Source organism: Schistocerca gregaria, chromosome 2 (genome assembly GCF_023897955.1).
Source record: "Schistocerca gregaria isolate iqSchGreg1 chromosome 2, iqSchGreg1.2, whole genome shotgun sequence".
NCBI classification, from domain to species: Eukaryota; Metazoa; Arthropoda; class Insecta; order Orthoptera; family Acrididae; genus Schistocerca; species Schistocerca gregaria.
This window is the reverse complement of record NC_064921.1, coordinates 267,065,312-267,088,711: the sequence shown is the minus strand read 5'-3', so window position 1 is coordinate 267,088,711 and position 23,400 is coordinate 267,065,312. Positions and strand designations below refer to the sequence as shown.

At 37.3% G+C, this 23,400-nt stretch overlaps 1 protein-coding gene across 1 annotated transcript in view; it reads right to left on the bottom strand.

The window, feature by feature from the left end:
* LOC126336850 (presenilins-associated rhomboid-like protein, mitochondrial) overlaps positions 1–23,400 on the bottom strand; it is a 100,666-nt gene that overhangs the window by 9,879 nt on the left and 67,387 nt on the right. Inside the window, exons 6-7 of the mRNA XM_050000941.1 lie at positions 22,236–22,360; positions 5,204–5,305 (exon numbers count right to left, since the gene is read on the bottom strand). Coding sequence (XP_049856898.1) covers positions 5,204–5,305; positions 22,236–22,360 — 227 coding nt within the window. The remainder of the gene's footprint in view (positions 1–5,203; positions 5,306–22,235; positions 22,361–23,400) is intronic.

Sequence of the window (23,400 nt, the reverse complement as noted above, 5' to 3'; positions counted from 1 at the left end):
CACTTACTAAAATTCAAAACAAAATATGTAGTTGTTAGTTTCATACAGTGGCATGAATGCACAATAACTCGTCTCACTCGACTGGCTGGTGCTGGTGGTGCGCAGGTGGCAATTGTCATTGCATTTGGCATTTTGTTTGATTGTCATTATTATTTTGATTTCAGTTTTGGTGCAAAATTAAAATATTCTGAATAATTAGACATTTATTAATAAAACAGATGTGCACTGCCAGGAGAAGACACTCAGTATGCTCATGAGCTGCGAGTTGCTGACTGTGTTTTAGAACACAGTTACCATGTTTGGAGTTCATGGGAATTTTTGGAAGAAAGGCAACTTTATTGTTGTCAGATAAATTTGGAGAAAAGGTATTCCAGCACCAGGGTGTTCCATGTACAACACAATTGGTACGTTTTGGCATTATGCAAGAACCAATAACAGGGAGGCGATCTCCGATTGCCCTTAACACTCCAGCCCATTTCTCGGACACTGGTAGATGGCGAATCAGTTTTTGCTGAACTAGAGTAGGTAGAAGCAGCCTTCAAAACAAGTTTAAGAAAACTGTTGTGCCATACAACACATTGGACCTGTGTGTAAGCAGTATATGCTCACAGAGCTATGCAAGAATCAAACTGAAACTTTACAGAGCATTGCTAGTGCGACAACTGACCAGTTCAGATATAATTACTTAGCATCAGTACCACAACTGGCTATTGCAGTTAACATACAACAGTTACTATTATCAAAAACAAATCTTAATACTGTCACAGACCCTTTGATGGTGTACGCTCTTGCATTGTCCTGGATGAAATAACGGAATGTCCTTTAATTAATTGCAAGTTCTCTGAAAAAAGGTTGCAGTATATTGTTTCCATATCTAACACAGTTATGGTTTGTTGGAAAGAGATGGGTTCAATAATCAATGTTGCACTATAACTTTTGGTATGCAAAAAATTAACTGAAAACACAAAATTTATGTCTTTATTTAAGAAATAACTTTCTGATATGGTAATATGTTTTTTCTGCATTTCAGTGAAGAATGTTAACTAAACACCTGATCTTTAAGTAACAGACTAAACAACATTTTGATGAAGACACTAAAAATCTATTGATAATTTCAGTTTCAGATTCTTGTTATAATTTCTACTGGACAATATTATTTGCTGTGTTGCCTGAGTAAATGAGGGAATGTATGAGATATGTATGTGAAGTATGAGTCACTGAAATTGTGAATAAGTGTGGGAATCAGATTCAGCAGCTCTGATGTGAGTCACATACAAAGGGGAAAATGATAATTGTGAAACAACCAGATTTTCGTATTTCACAAATGTAAAATACTTCAGTCGATCAGCTGATTTAAGATGGAGTGTTTTTATTTGCTTTTTGGAAATATACTGTTTTATAATTTCACACAAATTGATTTCTGAATCAGGACTGCTTCAATGAAGAAGAGTATCAGGTTAAATGAATTGCAATATGAAGCTGACAGGCAACTGTACTGTTCAGTTAATCTGAGACTCTTGTATGCTCTGTTACTGCTAAAGGAATTTCTTGCAAGAGTACCTGGCCAGCTCTTGAGATGAGAAGTTATGTAGCTCAACGCACTTGCATTAAAATTGATTAGTAGTAGTAGTAGTAGTAGTAGTAGTAGTAGTAGTAGTTCTTTTGAGAATATCATTTATCAGTGAAATTTTACGATCTTCCATGAATGAAGGGTACAAAAATTTTGGAATTTTAAAATGAAATTTAAGACTTTCTTAGAGGGGCTACAAATTGTGCCTAGCATGCAGTGCAGTCATACTTGGGACCTTTCAGAGTCCAAAACAATAACCTGCGTAATATTTTGGAAACTGTTTATTAACTGATGAAAAGTGTATTTCTATCAATAACAGGCCTGAGTTAAAACCTTAAACTGGCTAACAGAAAGAGTAAGTGTACTGTAAGTGTATAAGGAATAGTGAAAATTGTTTCACTTACTTCTGGAACTGTATGCTAGAATACACATGGAAGCAACTCTACATACAACAAGTTGCAATACAGAATAGATATTTTAATGTAAGGACTTTTCTTCATTTAGACCCAATGAAATTAACTAACTTTCTCAGCATAAAACAGTTAAACAAATGTGTCCATCCTGGCAACATATGAAGTGCAGCTAATTTTTTATAGCTTTTCTTACCTGAAGAACTAACTTTTAAAGTTGGTAGGAAGGCAGAACACAAATGACACAATGTCAAACCGATAAGTATATATAGCTATAAGTATATAAAGTATATAAAGTATATATAGCTTTTCTTACCTGAAGAACTAACTTTTAAAGTTGGTAGGAAGGCAGAACACAAATGACACAGTGTCAAACTGATAAGTATATTCAGAACTCCTAAATTGATTGTTTTGTGAGTTCATGTACCTCAATAATTGCAGCCATGCTTCATCAGAGAAAAAAACACTTCAAGATCAATCTGGCAGTCATGCATAGATTGCTGTAGCCAGTTACAGTACTGACATCACGAAACAATATCTGAATTGATCAGTCAGTGCACTTCCATTAGTTTATAAGATTTCAGCCTGAGTTTGCAAACAGCTCTGTGAGAAGATGCTATTGATGGACCTCTCCAATTTCTTTCTAAAATCACCACTAACCTGTCTAGCTCATCTGAATCGGATACACCAACTGTGAGGAACCTGTTGAGGAATAGGATGGAGTATATGCACAGCAGTGGGCGACTGCCTCCCTGGTATTGTTTCTCAGGCAATGCCAAACACTTAACTTGCATCATGCATGGAACATCTCTATATCACATATTGGAGCAACAAATATATATATAAGAGATATTAGGGTATGTATGAAAGGATACAGACAGTCAGATTCCCCTCACTGCATGAACAGAATAGGATAGAAACTGGCTAATAAAAGTATATAGTACTCTTTCTCATTCACTCTTTAGCGTCTTTAGTGACTTTCAGAGATATATGAAGATGGCATGATGAACAATAGCTTGCTCTAAACAAAAGAAAAAAGTTAGTTAAGATGAGTAGCAAAACAATCCTGCAGTCTTCAAAAACAGTAAACAGTAATGGTGATGTGCTGCTTAACACAGCCACATATACAAGATTTATATGTGAAACACTGCACAGCAATGTGAAATGGAATGAGGATGCAAGGCCAATTGTAGGGAAGGCAAAAGGTCAACTTTGATTTATTTCAAGAATTCTAGGAAAGTTTAGTTCAAGTTCAGAACACTTGTGAGACCCAATATCAAACACTGGTCAAGAGCTTGGAATCTGCACCAGGTTGGATTAAAGGAACACATCAAAGCAATTTAGAGGCAGGCTGCTAGATTTGTTACCTGCACATTAAATTAAGAAAGGGAAAAAAAGCACTTTTTGTGAACACTGGCATTTATAGCAGACTGCAGAATTATCCAACTGCCACGAACATACACTGTATCTCACATAAGGGCCACGAAGACAAGATTGGAAAATCAGGGCTCGTACAAGTACAGTTTTCCCTCACTACATTTGCAAGTGGAACAGAAAAGGGAATGAGTAACAATTGCACAGAGTATCCTCTGTCATGCGTTATATGATTGCTTGCAAAGCACTCATGTATGTAGATGTAAATGGCAGTCAGAATTCAATCCTTTTGTCCCGGAATGCAATAATGATTCTAGCTGTGACTAAATATTAGCTTGTTTGGGAAATTTACAGCTTTAAAAAGCCTACTCGTAAATAGGGGCGACAGTAGAGGTTTTCAACCTCCCCTTTTCCATCATCTTGTCTATATTTCAATCTTGTATTTTGTGTACTGTACTCTCATATCACTCTACTATTTCACATCACACTTCCTTACAATAATTACTTACTTCCTACAAGCTCATCATATCTTTCTAATCTGCACAATTTTCATTTGCAGTTCTCTACTGTTATTCTGGTTTTTGGATCCCTTTATTCTAATATCTTTTTCAGCACTTCTGCTGCAAATTGTTCTCTTGTGACCCGTGAATCTATCATGACATGTATTTCCTGTTATAATTTCTGCCCTTTTTTTCTGTAAATCCTCCAATTTCCCATATCCCCTGTACTACCAAAGAATGTATCCAGGCTAGTTCATGGCTCAAGACTCAACATTATATTTGCAACTTTGGGAGAATAATTATATGTGTATCCAATACTATGTACAACATTTTATTGTTGTACAATTATCATTTGTTACCAATACATGTAGTTTGGTAGCTAATAAGTAAAACTAGGCGAATGGCTGAAATATTTTATGCAAAAAACAGCTATCATCAACCCAGCTCCACTGTCTAGAACATGTATCTTACTCCACCAATAACAATGGGAAAACTTCACAAATTACAATTTAAAATTTACTCTGTTGATGAGATTCTGAGCCTCAAATCCTTCTACTGAAAAATACAGAAAATAAAATAGATTACTTATTTTCAGATTGTGTTATGCATTATAAAACAGAGATTTTCACAGAAGGGCGATGTATGCAGCACAAATAATAATTAGACAATAGGAAGGAAGTAAGATGCAAGATACTACAAAAAACTTGATGCACTGCAGAAATTTACAAACCATAAGTGGATGTGTCAGTAGCAAGACAGTTATCAAACTTTAGAGCTGTGAATGACTGTGAGGAAGTTTCATTATCTCAGTTTCAAATCACTAACTACACACAGCACTTGTTTTATTTTTATAACCAATATATGTTAACAGGTGTGCTATAGAGGGCTACGAAGAGTTTAGCAAAACTTAAGTAACAGATATGGCAGCAGACTGTGGCACATAAATGGTCACTATTAAGTCATGTGTACTTTAGAGACTAGCATAAACTGGAGAAATTTATTACTACTATAACATTAGCCCCATAAATGCAGATGCTGAGGTGGCTGATACATTAAAAGTGGGAAGAAGAGAGATGAGGAACACATCAAATATATCTGACAGTGCAAAAATCAGGACTTTGAGGTCATGAAGAAAGAATGAATCAGTTCAGAAAGCAGTTGCATTCTCATAATTTCAAAGAAAACTGTTCACAAAGCTATATCATCAACTGGTTGCTGCCTCAATACCAAGGTTTATCTAGCAGCTGTACATTACATAGTCTTAACCACAAAAACTTCAGAGTTCAGGTACATTTCAGTAATAAGAAATCAAATAATTCTATGTACAAAAAAGAAGACATGAGACTTACCGAGCCAGCAGTGAATGTGAAGAATGGCAAGAAAATTATACTGAGCCTAGTTTCCGGGTACTGCGTACATACAAAACTGAGGATTGCCATTATTGCCCCAGACTGCAAAATAAGAGAAACAAAGAAAATGTAGGCTGACAAGAACATTATACCAACATTCAATTATTTAAATACATCTGTATTTAACCAGAATAATATTTTCTAGCTTTTAGATCCTCACAACACACAGTTCAGAAATGCTACTGAAGTTGCCCCGCAGAGTAATAGCAGTAGGGCTTCGAAGGCATAGAGGTTCTATAAAGAATCCACTTCCTTCTGTAAAAAAAAAAAAAAAAAAAAAAAAAAAAAAAAAAAAAAAAAAAAAAAAAAAAAAAAAAGTAAGATGCACTTTTTGTAACAAACATTTTTAACAGGAAAATCTAGCGCCAACACTTGGAAACAGCCACACAGACCAATGCATTGTCTACTTATGACACAATACCAAATAAACATGAAGGAAGCAAACCGCTCATCTACAGATGACTGACATGTGATGCGTGCATATGAAATGAGTTACAATTTTTTTCCATCTACTAGTGCAAATGCAATATTTCACACATGCAACCACTAGGAGAATCAAACACAGTTGTGGAATAGAGAGTTTAGGAGTCATGTGTGCATCAGTGCATGTGTGCATACTTACTTAAGAGAAAGAACAGTAATTTCAAAGCTAGTTAAATTTCTATTCTGTTACGAGTCTTCACACAACACATCAACCATCGACAGGTGTGTGGTTGCCTTCCCTCATTTTTCTTTTTTCCTTTTATTCTGAAATTTCTGTTACTGTTGTGTGTTAAAAGTATTTTTCATTACACATCAGATATAAGCCGGGTAGCATACAAACACACGGAGCAATAAAGTGAAAAAGTACAGTTGATCACTATAACTATTGTTCATAAATAAGTAAAGGACTAAAGGCAACAACTCATCATATAGTTGACGTGTTGAGTCACCTACAGATACATAAAGAAGATTAACAATATTGCTAAGCTTTTGGATGACTCCTCCTTCAAAGCTAAGAGAGTACAAAAACACCTGCACGTCTACACTGTGCTGGCTGACTACATTGTGTTGGCACTGCAGTTCAACTAGGATGAGGAGATGTGTTAGCTGCAGTGGGTGAAATAAAAAGGAGGTAGGAGGAGAGAGAGGGAGACATGGAGAAGGGTGTCTGGCAGCGAAAAGCAGCAGGCACATGGGATAGGACCGTTACATCAGTGACCTTGATCTTGTCATAGGCAAGGGGAGTTTTATGTAGTGTACTATGAAGTGTAGGAGTGGATTGGTAGGGGGAGACAGAACACAGGAAGAAGACTGTAGAGATGAAGGTATGAGTGCATGGGGAAGGTCTGGAGGTGGGTGTGGGTCGGGGGGCTAGTGGAAATTGAGGCCTGGAAGCTTACAGGATCAAATGATATCTTGCAAGGAGGGGGCATGAGGCAGACTGCAGCCACTGAAATCAAGCATGTTGCATTCAGGAGTATGTTCAGCACTGGTCGGCCAAATCTGCTTTGGCCACACTCTGGCAGTGGTCATTCATTCAGTTGGACAGTTTTCATGCCCACTTAAAATGCTGTGCAGAAATTACAGCACAGCTGGTATATGATTGCATTCACATGTGGCCATCTACTCATTGGATAGGATATGTCTGTATGCATCTTCCTTCTGCCACTTTACATTTGCCACCCGCATCAGTGAAAACCTTTGTTTGCACTCACACTTGAGAAACATTAAAAGTGAATATGGAGAGGTTTTCTGCCCATGCAAATTGCAAAAATTCAGCATCAGAAGGAACACTATTAATTCATAATCACAATTATTTTTATATTAAACTTCATCTGAGACATCTCTCTTGCAAAAGTAACAGCCATCTACTTTGTTAACTTCTGCAAGGAAAACTGAACACCTGAAAATCTTAACCGAAGTTCTTCAAAATGAAGCTTATCTATAAAAAGAGTCAGACATAGTAAAGTTAATAAACATATTGAGATTATTATTATTATTATTATTATTATTATTATTATTAAGTGCTCCAACAAAAAACAGTTGTCATTCATTCGAGTCAGATCATTACCACTCCATAGAGGTGGTGAGGCTGGCTTCCCCCACTCATCTCTCCCCTCCATGGCAATCCGATTGTGGGTCATTCCATCCCAAGTCCTCACAGTCTTCAAAAGTTTCCCACTCTTCCATGTCCAATTTTGTTCAAATTTACAATCAGTACAGATATACCATATAAATGAACTCATGCAAAATTTAAGCTCATAATACTTGATACTTTGGAAAATGTAGCCCTACATTTGAAACGCTCTTCGACTAGAGTGCAGTGAACGTGAGCAAACCTCAATGTTTGGACCATTTGTAATACAAGGGACCAGAACTAGGAACCTCTTGCTTTCAGATCCTGTACAACATTTGGCCCTGGGGAAAAAAAAAAAAAACCACTTGTGAGCCAGTACAATGCATCAAAGTACCCCAAAAAACTAGCAGAGAAAAAAATTCAAATTGTTTAGCTTTCTTTGGAGTCAGACATTTCTGGAAGAAAAAACAGAAAAGAACTACAACTTCTGACATTTATTAATGGTACCTGGACGAGAACTCTTTTCTGTACATCTTCCTGCCCAAGCACTTAATGTGGATCATACTCAATCAGAAAAATAGTGCCAACTATAAAATTGCAGAAAGCGAGCCAAGTTTAGGTGCAAATATTGGAAAAGGATCACTTCAGAAGTTGTTCTTTCCAGCACCACTGGAAAGATCACACTTTTCTCCACTAGAAACATCTTGTTGTTTCTTAGAGTCGATTCAAAAAAGTATGAAAAGTAAGGTTGAGCTTCAACAAAAATTATGCGTAATATGCTGCCATTGCAAGATGGTACAGCTTCTTAAATACACAGTGCCAAGTCATACAACAGTGGTGATTGGCAAACTGATGATGATTTACAGTGTACCCTGAAGACCTAAACAATTTTCACCCAAAGATTTTCCTCTATGAAACCATCGGACACTAGTTTAATCTGATATTGCAAAATTCATATATGATTCTTATTTAGGAGGGTTGGAACTTTAATAGTGGCAAATATTTATTTCCAGCTCGTACACAATAGATACACGTTTCAAAGTTTTACTGACCTTCAAAGTATTCACCAGGATTGGGCATATTTGCCAGCAATGTGGAAGTCTTAGGATACTTTTAGCAGTGTCAATTGTGTTGACAGTTTGAGCGGCGTGGTCTATTGCCCGACGAATTTGTAGCAGTTCTGAAGTGAATGCCGTGAAGTGTTTGCTTCAGTTTAGAAATCAAGTTGAACTTACGAGGGCTTAAGTCAGGGGAATGCAGTAGGTGGTATAGCACTTAGCAGCCCCATCAGTCAAACAAAGCAGTAACAGCTTGCACTGTACGTTCTTGAGCATTGCCCTGCAAAATGATGGTCAGGTCCTGCAGAAAGTGTCATCACCTCTGTCTGTAAGCTGGTTGTAGGTTGTGTTCCAAACATGAAAAGCATAGAGACAGAAGTGATGACACTTTCTGCAGAGTCTGACCATCATTTTGCAAGACAATGCTCAAGCACATACAGTGCAAGCTGTTACTGATTTGTTTGACTGATGGGGCTGCTAAGTGCTATACCACCTACTGCATTTCCCCGACTTAAGCCCTCATGAGTTCAACTCTATTTCTAAATGGAAGGAAACACTTCATGGCATTCACTTCAGAACTGCTCAAGTTCTTCGGGCAATAGACCGCGCCGCTCAAACTGTCAACACAACTGGCACTGCTAAGAGTATCCTAAGACTCTCACACTGCTGGCAATGGGTTATACACAATGCTGGTGACTACTTTGAAGGTCAGTAAAACTTTGAAACACGTATCTTTTTTGCATGGGCTGTAAATAAATAGTTGCTCCAAAAGTTCCAACCCTCGCATATTGTCCAGGAAATAATGATTTTGTCTCAATAGTTGTTTATTCAATATTAAAAATAAAACACAGAGCGAAAAATTGGGTTTCTTAAATTTTGTGAGCTGCAACCAAAATGTTGCATTACCACTGGTGCAGCTTTAACACATTCAGTATGTGTTTGCACAATCCATCAAAATTGTGAAGCTAATGTTTAACACAAGCCCTACTAACACTGACTACAAAGCCCTTCTTGATAAGATTGTCTGCAGTTTAGATTTGAAGGAGTGCATGCTTCGGTGGTGTGAAAGCTCCCAGGAAGAATGGACTTAGAGGAATATTTAACAGAAGTTTTTAAAAACTGTGATTTTGTTAATGTGACTGAATTAAAGCAATGGGCCCATACTGATTGTGATACACGGTATACAAAGCAGATATCTATTGAAGAATTTCATGAAAATTTGATTGCCAAAGTTTTGAAGCATCCTATTAATGACTATGTTATGAAACACCTCACTTACACTTGAATAAAATCAAAGAACATTTGAAGCCCAGTGAACTAGTCATTCTAATACATCTTACAGAAAATTACTCTTTCATTTGTTCAAGGATATCACTGAGACAACAGTCAAGCAACACTGCACCTGTTTGTTGTATACTATAAAGCTCTTCAGCGTATGAGCTTATGCGTTATCAGTGATGGTCTCAGACATAACACTACTGCCATCCACACATTTCTGGCCCAACTGATCAACAATTTGAAAAGCATGATGGAAGAAGCAGTACACCATCACTATTTCAGTGATCATTCCACTGCTCAATACAAGAACCACAAAAATTTTATCAGCCTATGCTACCACAAAAAGGACTTTGGTATAACTGCTGAATGGATTTGTTTGGGCACAAGCCATGTTAATCTCTGTACAATGGAATTTTTGGAATGGGTATAAATGCTCGGCAGCATGAGCAAGCCTGCAACAAACTACAGATGATGGAGTTTTAACCCCAGAAGACTTATTCAAATTTTTGTTACAAGTCTAGAAATAGAAGACGAGGCAAAGCTATAATAAGAACAATTTGCATTTGGCTATACTTTAGCTGGAACATTTTTTGGCAATAGATCTGAACCACATTCAAGTTAGCCAGGTTTCAAGTGATACAACTTGTTTTGTAGCTTTGGTTTATCAGTCAACTGACACCAATGTGGCTTTTGTGTCAGTTTTAAACCTTATTCCTGGCCAATACATTGTCTGCATGTACAACAATCACTGGTGGATTGGTAACATGTGTGAAGTTAACATTGAAGAAAATGATGCACTGGCAAATTCAAGTTCCCTCTTAGTCTAGCTTGATCATTCTATTAGTGTGAAAGATAAGATAAATGCTGGAATCCTGACTAGCAGATCATCATGAATACTGCATCATCTTCAGCAAATAGAATAGGACAGCCGAATAATTTTTGAGAAGCCATGTTGAACATTTTTGAAGAATAATTGAAGTCTCTGAAACACTAATTTTAAACAGCACCATCTTGGGGACCAACATGAACCATACTTTCAGCTTTGGAACCATGGCAAGAAATCCAACTGAGGCTTTGGAACTCCTATGAAGAAACCACACACAGCTTGGGCACCAAGGCGAGAAACCCAAATGAAACTTTGTAACATTGATGAAGAAACCAGCAAACACAGCCATCTATACGTAACAGAATAAGCAATGTTTCATGACAACATCACACTCCTCTTGCCTTGACCACTCATGGCCAGTATCACGATAGGTACAGAAACTGACTCAACTAACGGTTTTGAACAGGCCGAGTCCATGGTTTTCATGAGTAGCTGAAACACCATCATTAATCTATGAGTTGTCTTTCTTGCTAGTCTTGAAGTTACAGATTCAGCAACATGCAGCATGTTGCAATCTTAACACATCACACATGACTTTTGTTGAAGTTCAACTTCATATTTTGTATCTTTGCTGAGATGACTCTAAGATCTAACATGATGTTTTTAGTGCAGAAAATTGTTCTCTTTCCAATGGTTTTGGAAAGAAGAATTTCTGGAATGGTCCTTCTGCAATATTTATAGCTGAACTTGCCTCATTTATTGCAATTTTACATTTGATGCCATATTTGTAACTGAAAATAATTGGCAAAGCAGTAAGATATGCGATAGAATTATATCCCAGGCTTTGTCAACAAAGGTGTAGTTCCTTTGTATTTTTTCTTCTGGAGATATCTGACCCCAAAGGGGATAAAAAAAATCTGTGCATCTTTCTCCACAGGTTTTTTGAGCCACTTTCACGCATTATACTGGTTCACAAAATGCTTCACATCCTGTTGCACTACATTTTTTTGATTCATAGCTGAAAGTTATCCAAGACCTGAAAGTGTTTCCTACTTTCATTTAAAATTTTGCAGTGGTTCATTTCTAGGATTGGTCTACACCCACAGCAAATTTCAGAAAAATTGAAGCTCAAGGAGCAGGAGGCCCAAGATCAGTTGTGATGGAATGACCCTTGTGTGGAATTGTTAAATTATTTATTCTGACAGTGCTAAATAAAATGTTAACAAATGATATCTGCTGGCTCCCCCCATCAATTCATTCCTATTGACAATTAACAGTTTTTAGGCTAACATAGAAGGCTCAGTATTGGCTACACACAGTACATTATATCTCGAAGGAACCCAAGGTAACTCCTCTTTTCATTGTATGTTTTCAAGTACAGACATGTACGAACATGGAATGTAACTCAAGAATAAAGAGTTGAAAGAACATATAGTATCTTCACTTGCATTTTATGATTTTATGAGAGTAGCTGGGAATAACAAGAGGACTTCAAAAAGTTAGTTACACATTTCATCCCACACTAAGACCATAGCGCAACAAGAGTAGTGCACTGTCAGAAGAAACTACGTTCTGGAGACACAGTCCTGCTGCAGTGTGTATGATAGGTTCATCACAGTACACATGTGAAATGGAGGGGCAACGGGATATGTAGGAAGTACTTGGTACAGTACGATTCTTATTGGCAGAACACCTAAATAACACAGAGATTCACAGAAAAATTTTGGCAGTGTAATACTGCCAGTCAACAAAGATCAAAGAAAGTCAAGTGGGGGAGAAAATTTGTGTAGTTGTACATTTTATTACATTGAAAGGGGGAAGTGTCATGAATCATATACTAAAAATCCTGACTAGTGTGGTGCGAGCATGGGGTTTCGGGAAGGGAGGGGTGGGGAGGGGAGGGGAGGGGAGGAGGAAAAGGATGTGTAAAGGTCCCTTTTCTATGTTTTTCTTTAATGTCTCAAACAATGGCATCTAGTGAAAAAGTTTCCCAGTACAAAATTAAACTACACTGAATTTCCCACATGAAAGGTCCTATTCATTTTTTTTCTAGGATTAATAGGTCCTGCATTGCAGGGGATGAAAAATGACAAGAGTATTCAAAACAGTCTTTCTAATGAACAATAACAATAATAATAATAATAATAATAATAATAATAATAATAATAATGTAGTATGATAATAATAATAATAATAATAATGTGGTATGGCACACAGGCCTGGTGCAAGTCTTCAATTGGACACCCTTTTGGCAACTTGCGTGCCCTTCAGACAACGGCACCTGGTTTTCCTCAGTCACCTATCCAATACTGAAGTAGTCTGATATTGCTTAACTTTGGTAATCAGGTGGGAACCAGTGTTATTAACATGACAAGGCTATTGGCTTAATGGAATAAAATTGATGTTTATTGTTAAATGAACTGGCTTAATAACAAATATTAAATGTGTGCACCATGTCCATGTGCAGTAGAACTGTATTAAGGGATAAATTGTGTTCTGGAGTTGTAACAGGGTGGAAAGGTGGGGACAGATGTTAGAAGTGTAAGGGAAGGTAGGTCACCAGATTGTGAACATGCACTTCCCTCTTTCACAGGCCTGCAAAATGAAGATCCAGCAGGCAATTTTCCCATTCTCTGCCATGCTATGCCACAAAAAGTAGCAACAGGGAGTTTCACAAAGTTATATCAACCCTTCCACAGCTCGTCATGTAAATCACTGATGATACAGTGTGCAGATATGCCCAGAAGTGTTTATTTTTCACGAAGTGTGTTAACACTATATGGAATACAGATATTACTTACTAATAACAGTAACACAAGAAATACACATGGACGGAATCTACATAAATCTCTGCACAATGTTGTACAATGCTAGAGGGAAATTTATTTTAGTCATCCCGTATGGGAGCCATAGCATTCTTCCAGAAAAGGCAACATCCTCCACCATGAGCGCCGATTGTTTTTCAGTTTACAAACAGAGTATATATCCCTAGCATTTCTTATCAAGTTATGTAAGTAGACAAAATAACTTCACTGAGCTCAAGTTTATGTAGTAAAGTTATTTTCAGCTTATTAAGGGAATTCTTATTTGACGTTATTGAGTTTTTATTTAAAATACTTTCCTATAAAAATGGCTGAGAAGTGCTTAATCTGTAAGTGTCCTGTTGCCTGTGACCTACATCATGATGGTGAGAAGGGGTTGGATTGGTAAATGTGGCATCCTGCTGCTGTCTGTCACTGACAGCATATTGTAAAGCCAGATAACAGTACTACAGTCATTGAAAAGCCATATAACGGTGTTGTAGCCACTTGGTAGTAAATTAATGAATGACCAGAAGCTACTGCACTTCTCCCACCACTCGTTGTGTTACTGGTCGAATGCACTAATCTCTCATAGTCAGGAATTGCTCGCACTTGTAGAGCCGATTGCACTGAATCAAGCCACTTACCCCTCTTACCAATTGTATCTTACGAGGTACATGTCAATACGTCTGATAGAATACGACGGTTCATGTTCGAAACTAGAAAAGTAACCTGCTGTTCTGCACTGCCTGACCTGTGCTGAAATCTCTGAAGTTCCATAACAGAGGGAGCCAATTTAAGCCTCTGGGCCTCTTCAAATGTTGTGAGAGCTCAGGTAGAGGGATGCACTTGATACCCTCACTCTGTGAAAAATATTCCAGCCATTGGTAGAAGAGACACACCATGATGGGGCTGGCTCTTCGGTGTGCTGGACAACTGACAGCCCCAGCTGTTGAGCTTTTTTTACATAACAGCTTTTCTAACAACTGCAAATAAATACTCACTTAATGAACTGAAAATAACTCCACTAAATAAACACAAGCTCAGTGGAGTTATTTTGTCTACTCACATGAGAGAAATGGACAGAAAACGCTCAGGGGGTATAGTCTGTAAACTGAAAAGCAAGCATCACTTGTGATGGAGGAGGTTGCCTTTCCCGGCAAAATGCAACACCTGCCATGTAGGATGACTAAGAATCAATTTCCCTCTAGCAGTGTAGAAGCGTGCAGAGATTGACACATATTCTTTCCATATGTATGTCTTTCATTAGTGTTATTAGTAATTCATATCCATATTCGATGTAGTTTGTATGCACTTTGTGAAAATAAACACCCCTGGGCTTGTCTGTACACTGCATTGCCAGTGATTCATAAAGCAAGCTGTGGATGGGTCGGTATAGCTTTGTGAAACACCCTGTAGTTGCTTTCTGTGACAGTGTTGTGGATACAATAGGAATTGCCTGCTCACTCTTCATTTTGCAGGCCTAAGAAGGAGGGATGTGCATGTCCATAATTTGGTGAACTACCTTCTCACACACACTTCTAGCCTTCTAGCCTGCTAACCTCCACCTCCACCCCCCCCCCCCCCCTCCTCCTTTTACACCCTGTTACATCCTCAAACACAATTTATTGCTTAATATTGTTCTACTGGACTTAGATGTTGTGCAAACATTTAATATTTGTGTTTAACCCTCATTCTTTAGCAACACGAGTTATTTTTACGCCATTAAACTAATGTTTTTAAAAATCTGTGATTTTTCCACCCCTTGAAGGCAGAAACTACAGAAAAAAGGAATAGGACTTTTTTGTAGGAATTGTAAGGCAGTTTGATTTTTTACTGAGCAACATTTCCACTAGAAGCCCCAGTTTTTGAGATAGTAAAGAAAGATTAAAAAAAGTGGCCTTTAAACACAACGCATAAACCCCCCCCCCCCCCCCTTCTCACTCGCCACTTGTCAGAGTACAGAAATTGGTGAGTACACTTTTTTTCTATTAATTTTCCTTCGCTGAGTGGACTATATAAGCCAAATCCAACAGTGTGTCCAGCCGTAGTGAAATGGTGCCAACAATTTGACCAAGGCTGCACTGATGACAGTGATGTCGATCAGGAAAGAAGACCATCGAAATCAAGCATGGACAACGATGTCTAGGCAATCAAGGAGACGAGTCATGTCGATTGATGATTTTCTGATGGTAAGGACTGAGCCATGCACATGTTAGAATAGATTTCTGTTACCCGTTAAACATCTCTGCTTTTCATATCCTAGTGACGAGTTCCTTGATATCTTCCAAGAGGAAGCATAGTTGCTCGCCAAGCTCACTTAACCAAATGCATGCTCCTCCCTGGTCTCAATGCTTGGTGGTGTTCTGTTTAGTAACTGATGTCACTGACTGAGGTTGGAGTTTCAGCTCATCGTGTTATGGATGGCTGTGAAAAGGGTGCTTACGATACTTGAAAAATTACCCCTTCCTCTGCCTCTGTAGTCATGAGTTTGCATCTTTGGTGTCACAACATTTCTCATTTTGGTTGTCTTTGTTGTGGATGCCGTGGTGTGGTATTTACTTGCAGGCAAAAATTATTGAACAAAAGAAATGGTGTGCATATGACAGTTGAACTATTGTTTCCCTCTGCCTTCATGGTGATGGGTTTGAGTCTTCAGAGTGAGCACATTTCGCATTTCGGCTGTCTTGGTTGTGACTGCTGTACTGATAGGTGCAACAAGAAAATGGTGGGGATCTTTTGTTATCTGTAAGTAAAGAGCTAATTGTCATTCACAAAATCCCTTATTTGTTATGTGAAATTCAATTTGGCTTCTTGTATATAAAGCTTCCAGCTTTGATCAGTGACAATTTTATTTGCCTTAGACCTCTGTGTGGATCAACATTCTGAGTTGGCTGAACATGTCAGAGTAATTCTTAATTTTGCCAAACTTGACTTCTCTTATATTTAGAGTACTCATCATTTTATCCTTTTAAATTTGTACCTGTCTTGTGGTGGCCTACAATTCTTCCAGTTGTGTGTTCATGTTAAACAGCCACAATTTTTTTTAAAAAAATTATCATCTCTGAGTCACAATCAAAGGTTTATCTCGGGTCCTTCACTGTGCAATCTGCATCTTATCTCGGGACACAAAGACGGGAGCCATGCTCAATTGCTTGGTATGCCAGAAAGGAAGGAGGGGAACCATGCTCCAATTAGCAATGAAGACAACCCAGCACAGCATAAGGCAACTATTGTCTCCCTTGCAGAGAAATGAAATTTACAGAAAGTACAGCACTTTATTGTGTGAACTTTAAATTCGGTTTATAACCTATTTTATTTTTTGATGGGATTGAAACTTACAATGTGCAAAAATTCTTGAAATATTTAAAAGGAATAATTTGAAGCATTTTTCTGGTTCATTTAAACATTGTCTTACTCTGGAATTTAGATGTTTACTGAGGTGAATGAATTTGTAATTTTTTTATGCTCAGAGCCTTACCACTCCCGATCCAACCTCTGTACCATGATGACAATGTTCACACAGTGGTTTTTGAGTGGTTCCACAACTATGGAGTAGATTTCTATCATCAAGGAATTGAAGAATTGTTACAACGTTCCAACCCTAGTTTACAGAAGTTTGGTGACTATGTTTAAAAATTGTCATTTTCCTGTGTCATTTTGAACTGTTGTGCAATATTCAATAAAAGTTACTACTTCTGCCGTAATAATGTGTAACTTACTTTGTGAAGTCCTCTTGTATTATACATGATGTGGAAAAAATTCTGTACAGCAGTGGACCTGATCTAAGAAAATCATAGGTCTTGCAAGATGCATTTCACATATAAGGACAGTACAATTTTAAATGGAAAGTTTCTCTAGTGTTTCTAACATATGTAATTATGTTTGCAACTGGATAAGATGATGTGGGAAATCAGCTTGTGCACATACTAATGACATGATTTTGACAACTTACTGCAGTGATAATCCAGGATGTATGTTTCAGACAAACTCTAAAAAAGAACAAATACATTCACTATGCAAACTAAATCTCTGGATAAAGGATGGTTGGTTGTTTGGGTGAAGAGACCAAACTTCGAGGTCATCGGTCTCATCGGATTAGGGAAGGAAGTCGGCCGTGCCCTTTCAAAAGAACCATCCTGGCATTTGCCTGCAGCGATTTAGGGAAATCACGGAAAATCTAAATCAGGATGGCCGGACGCGGGATTGAACCGTCGTCCTCCCGAATGCGAGTCCAATGTGCTAACCACTGCGCCACCTCGCTCGGTCTGGATAAAGGACTTTTGAAGTGAAGTGAGTGGCAATTGTCAATATAAATAAAAGCAATGTTTTTATACATGGATGTTTGCAGTTACGGTAGTCAATTAACCTATTTTTTATCTATAGTGATTGCAGTTCTCAAGTACAAATGTCTACACAGGCATAAATACAGCCATACATTCAAACATCAAGCATCTACAAATGGTCTCCAACTCATAACATAAATAAATAGTCAGAAAACTATATAAAGACCACTAAATAGTCGCCTTTAGTCCAGAATGAACGGAAGCAAGAACAAGTGAATCCTCATTTGCAGGCAATTTGCAGGTGTTCACTATCATTCGCTTGTATCTGTGAACAAGTGTTTACACTAGAGGGAACAGAAGATAATACGAGATAACAAACATAGCCTATGAATGCTGTGGTGTTGTTTTTGGTACTTATAATAGACACTACATTGATGGTAGGGGCAATGAAAATCTTATAATTCCAATTTGTTAAATATAGAGAAGAAGCAAAAATTGTTTCTTAAAAAACAATAACAAAGTGATACAGATAAAGCTGCTAAAGTTTGGCTACATAGTAAAGCCTAGTTATTGACAGATTAGAGAAATCCATGCACTTTCAAATCTCTGTTCAATAATAGAGTTACTAGTTACTGGAATTACTAGGTTTACACATAGAGTTATGAGGGTTTCAATGCCTACCATTGAATAGTTACAGCCAAATTGCAAAATTTTGATATTCATAGAGGATTATTTTGCATGGCGACCATACTCTTTTTGTTGATTTAAGGAAAATGGTGTAAGAAAGGAAGAATTTGGGTGTCTCAACTTGTACGTAAATAATTAAAAAGCACCTCTTTGCTTTTGTTCTACAGTATATGTATATGTAAAAAGTTGGTAAGTTGCACACTTAATGCTGAACTGCAGCTTGAGCTTTCCTGAACATTAGTCCAAAACTTTGTACATGTAAGGTTGACACTTTTCACTGGCTTCTCACTACAACTGAGAAGCAAATTTAAAAGCTGAACACTAATTACTGATGACCACCACAATCTGAAGAAATGCTAGAATTGATACTCTGGTTATTAGGAACTGGAGGCATTTACATTACTGTGGTAATTTTTCTGCATTTCAACTGCTGTTATATATCAAATGATGGAAAATTCAGGATGGAATAACAACAGTATAAAAGGATAGACAGATACTCACCACACAGAGAAGGCACTGAGTGGCAGACAGGCACAAAGGACTTAATCTGATAGCTAAATGATATATAGCAGTATTTTTTACTGTGCCTGTCTATCATCAACACCTCCTCTCTCTGTGGTGAGTACCTATTTATCTTTTCATATTGCTGCTCTGTAGCACACTGTTTCTGATGTCTGCAGTCACATATGTAGGTAACTTTCAGCATTTTATTAAAGTATGTACAAGGAAGATAATGTCAATAAAATATGAGTAATGAAATGTGAAACACACATACAATCTGTCACACAGGCTACTCGATAAAATCTGCTATGTAGTTTGTTAGTGGGAAGATAGCATGATACTGAATAAATAACTTTTATCACCAAAAATCTCTAACAGTGATACATCAGCGATGGAATTACAGATATCATAAATTTAAGAAATAAGATTACTAAGGTCTTTTGCATATTTTTAGTTTTAATCAGCATAATAGATACATATTTTCATTTGTTTATTTTCAAGGAATTTACTGTTCTTTACCTTCTTATTAAAAAGTATTACAAAGCTTGTGCTTATTCACTCTATTCCCACCTGATGCAAGCATCTAATGAATTTATCATCTTTCTCGCGTCCCCAGTTGGACCTTTGAGTCCTTTGGAAATTTTCTACCAATCATATTTCTTTTTCTATGGCACTCGCACTGTGGATCTTTTAGATACCAGAAGCACGTATGATGTCTGTGTTCTTCTATCAGCAACTTACACTCTCTTTGGACCACTGCATCATGTCCGCTCTCACACACCTAGCATTTACATAAGAGAGAATGCTCATTCAATGTTGAATGTTTGCTTCAGAACAATGGGGACTTGACATCTTTTTATCGTTTGTATGGCTCCCTTGACTGCTGGGTAACAACTGCTACTGTGATGCTCTTTTATAAGCAACTATCAGACTATTATTTGCTGATCTACTCATCATGTCACCATGCTGCAGAAAGTCATGTCACCATGCTGCAGAAAGTCATGTCGTGTCAGTGATACAGGAGTGTTAATGAAGGCACAGATTCAAATCAATAGTGGTGTGAATGGAAAGAAGATGAGGATTTATGTTCAGACAAATGTAGGGTAATATCAACATCAGCAGAAAGTGGTATAATGGTAGCAGGATCTACTATGAATAAGAAGACAGGCGGAGGTACCTGAAATGTTCAGTGACAGGATTGTTCTACTCAGAATGGACAGAAAACTGACACTAGTTCATGTACACATATCGACATCACAAGTGGAAGATAAAGAGGTAGAGATAGTATATGAGGATACTGAATAGGTAATTCAGTAAGTAAGGGAGATGAAAATCTAATAATCATGGTGGAATGGAACACAGTAGTAGGAGAATAAATAGATGAAAGAATTACTTGAGAATTTGGGCTTAAAAGTAGGAAAGAAAAAGGAGAAAGATTAACTGAGTTATGCTATAAATTCCAGCTAGTGACAGCGAATACAGTACACAGTTCGAAAATCACAGCAGGAGGAGACGTACTTGAAAACAGTCCAAAGACACGGAAAGATTAGCTGGATTACATCATGGTACGACACAACACTTAAATCGAATATTGGGTTGCAAGGTGCACCCAGGTGCAGATATAAACTCAGATCACAATTTAGTAATGCTGAAGTGTAAACTGAAGTTCAAGGGAATTGCCTGGAGGAATCCATGTGGAAAGAAGTGGGATACTGAAGTACTAAATATGAAACACTCCAAGGCTGTAGCTACTGCAGTAATGAATACCACAGTACAATGCCATAGTATTCAGTTCAACTGAAGAGGAATGAACATCTCTAAAAAGGGCAATTACAGAAGTTGAACAGACCAAGGTAAATACAAGGAAGGCAATGCTGAAGAAACCTTGGGTAACAGAAGAAATACTTCAACTGATCAACAAAAGAAGGAAAAATGAGAATACAGCAATATGTTACTTAGGAATTAAATATATAGAAAGTGCAGAAAGCCAACAAAAAAGGGCTACAGTAAAAATGTGAAGAAATCCAAAAAGGAATATGTTGTCAGAAGGACTGATTCAGCACATAAAAAAGTCAAAATAATTTTTGGTGAAATTAAAAGCAAAGGCACAATATTAACAGTTCAATGGCAATTCCTCTGTTAAACACAGAGGAGAGAAATGACAGGTGGAAACAGTACAACAAAGGCCTCTACAATGGGGGTGTACTTGTCTGATGATGTGAGAGAAGAAAAAATGGGAGTCAGTATTGAAAATATAGGGCATCCAAGAGCTTTCGAAGACTTGCGATCAACTAGTGCAGAAGGGATAAATCACATTCCTCCAGAATTTCTAAAATCAGTGGGGGAAATGGCAAATACATGACTATTCAAGTTGGTGTGCAGTGTGAGTGAGTCTGGAAACATACCAACACCATCCCAGAAAAATATCACCCACACAATCCGGAAGGTAACAGATAAGTGCAAGAATGACTGCACAATCAGCTTAACAGCTCATGCATCCTAGTTGCTTACAAGAAGAATTTACAGAAATGTGGATAAGAAAATTGAGGATCTGTCTGATGATGATCAGTTTGGCTTTTAGAAAGAAAAAGGCACCAGGGAGGCAGTTCTGACGTACTTCATAATGGAAACAAGACTTCAGGAAAATCAAGAAACGTTCACAGGATTTGTCAACTTAGAAAAAGAATTTGACCACTTAATATGGTGTAAGGTGTTCAGCATCCTAAGAAAAATAGCAGTAAGCTAGAGGAATAGATGAGTAATATACAATATGTACAAGAACCAATGGAAACAATAGGAATGGAAGACTAAAAACAAAGTGCTCAGGTTACAAAGAGTGTGAGATAAGGATGTAGTCTTTCATTCTTACTGTTCAATTTATACATCGAAGAAGAGGTGACGGAAATAAAGAAAGGCTCAAGAGTGGGATTAAAATTCAAAATGAAAGGATATCAATGATAATTATTTACTGATGACACTGTTACCCTCAGTGAAAGTGAAGAAAAATTACAGGAACTGTTGAATGGAATAAATGCTCAAATGATTACAGAATATAAATTGAAAGTAAACTGAAGAAACACAAGAGTAATGAAGAGTAGCAAGAGATTACTGCCGCTTGGCAGATGAAACAAAGTAATTCTGCTACCTTGGAAGCAAAGTAACTATGATGGATGAATCAAGGAGGACATAAAAAGCAGACTAGCACTGGCAAAGAATGGGTAGTGTACGGAAAAAGTTCTAAGAGACAAAAACAGGAATATGTAAAACAGACAATGGCGCATATTGGCTGCAGCACTTGTAAAAAGAGATTAGTGCAAAGAAAAAATTTAAAATCAGAACATTGGAAGCACACAATAAATCTCTGATTGGTGTCAAGTAGGACACCACCATGTGGACAAATTAAAGATTTTCCTCTGATCTGATACAGCAGACTGTATGAAGGTTAGTATCTAATGTGTGTCCATCATTTTTCTTACCGCTCCTAATGAAAGTCCTGGTTGACTGGTAACTGCTTTATAAATATAGCTTGCCATTGATGAGATGACTCCTGCACTCAAATAGAGACCTAAGAATTGCTCTTTTCCGAGTGCTGCAACAGCTCCTAAAAGAGGGAAAAATAATGACTGTTTTAAATAAAGTAAAAACAACTCCAGAACGTAAATTATTGAGCAGTCAACTTTGATAATTGATTTGGATAAATAAACATAAACTGTTAATTATGTAATACATGGCATAAATTTAAAACTGTATATTTGATAGAAATACTAGTATATAAAACACAAGTGCATAAGATGACATAGGATACACGTCTCTTCCACCTTTGATATAAAGTCTTTATTACCTGGTAGAAATTGTGTTACAGGGTACAGGACATCAACAGTATTTTTTGTAGAATTATTCAGATTGCTTAAAGCAATAACAATACCAATAATGTTAAAAGAAGATGAGTAGATTTAGCTGTTACAGAATTATGAGTCCAGCATCCCACTCTCCACTTGAGCTTTGCTTTAGTCAGCAGATACAGTATTCTGTCTACCACACCAGTGCTCAATGAAGTGATTCAGTGACACTTAGGAATCCAAAATCATCATGACAGATGGGTTCTGTAATTTATAATTCTTGGCTGATGGTGGTCTAGGATTGTAAATTCATAATGTGGTCTATTGAAGATAACCTAAGACTGATACGTACCAAACAAAGGTACCCCGAGAATGTCTGATAGTACAGTGACAGATACACAGTCTGCAAGCATATGGATAGCTTGAGGAGCCAGACAGCAGCAACATTTATGAGACCAGAACTTTCTACGTCACAGTGTGAAAGGAGCGCTGATGATCTGTTCCTGCTGCACGTGAGAAGCCATAATGGTAAATCTCACGTAAAACTATGGAAATAAAATTTTGTCAACAGAAGAGAAATCAAGCACTCCATGTTCCAACAAAACTATGAAAATATCAAATACATCAAAATTATCATGTCAATAAGATCACTTCATTGGCACAAACATTAAGGAAGTTATAACAGTTTACATAAATCAATTACAACACAGAATATTTATGAAAATTAAATGCACACAAATGCATATAGCCACAGTCACAAATAAGGTTCCAAATGGAAGCCGAGTGTCGGGTGTTACCACTG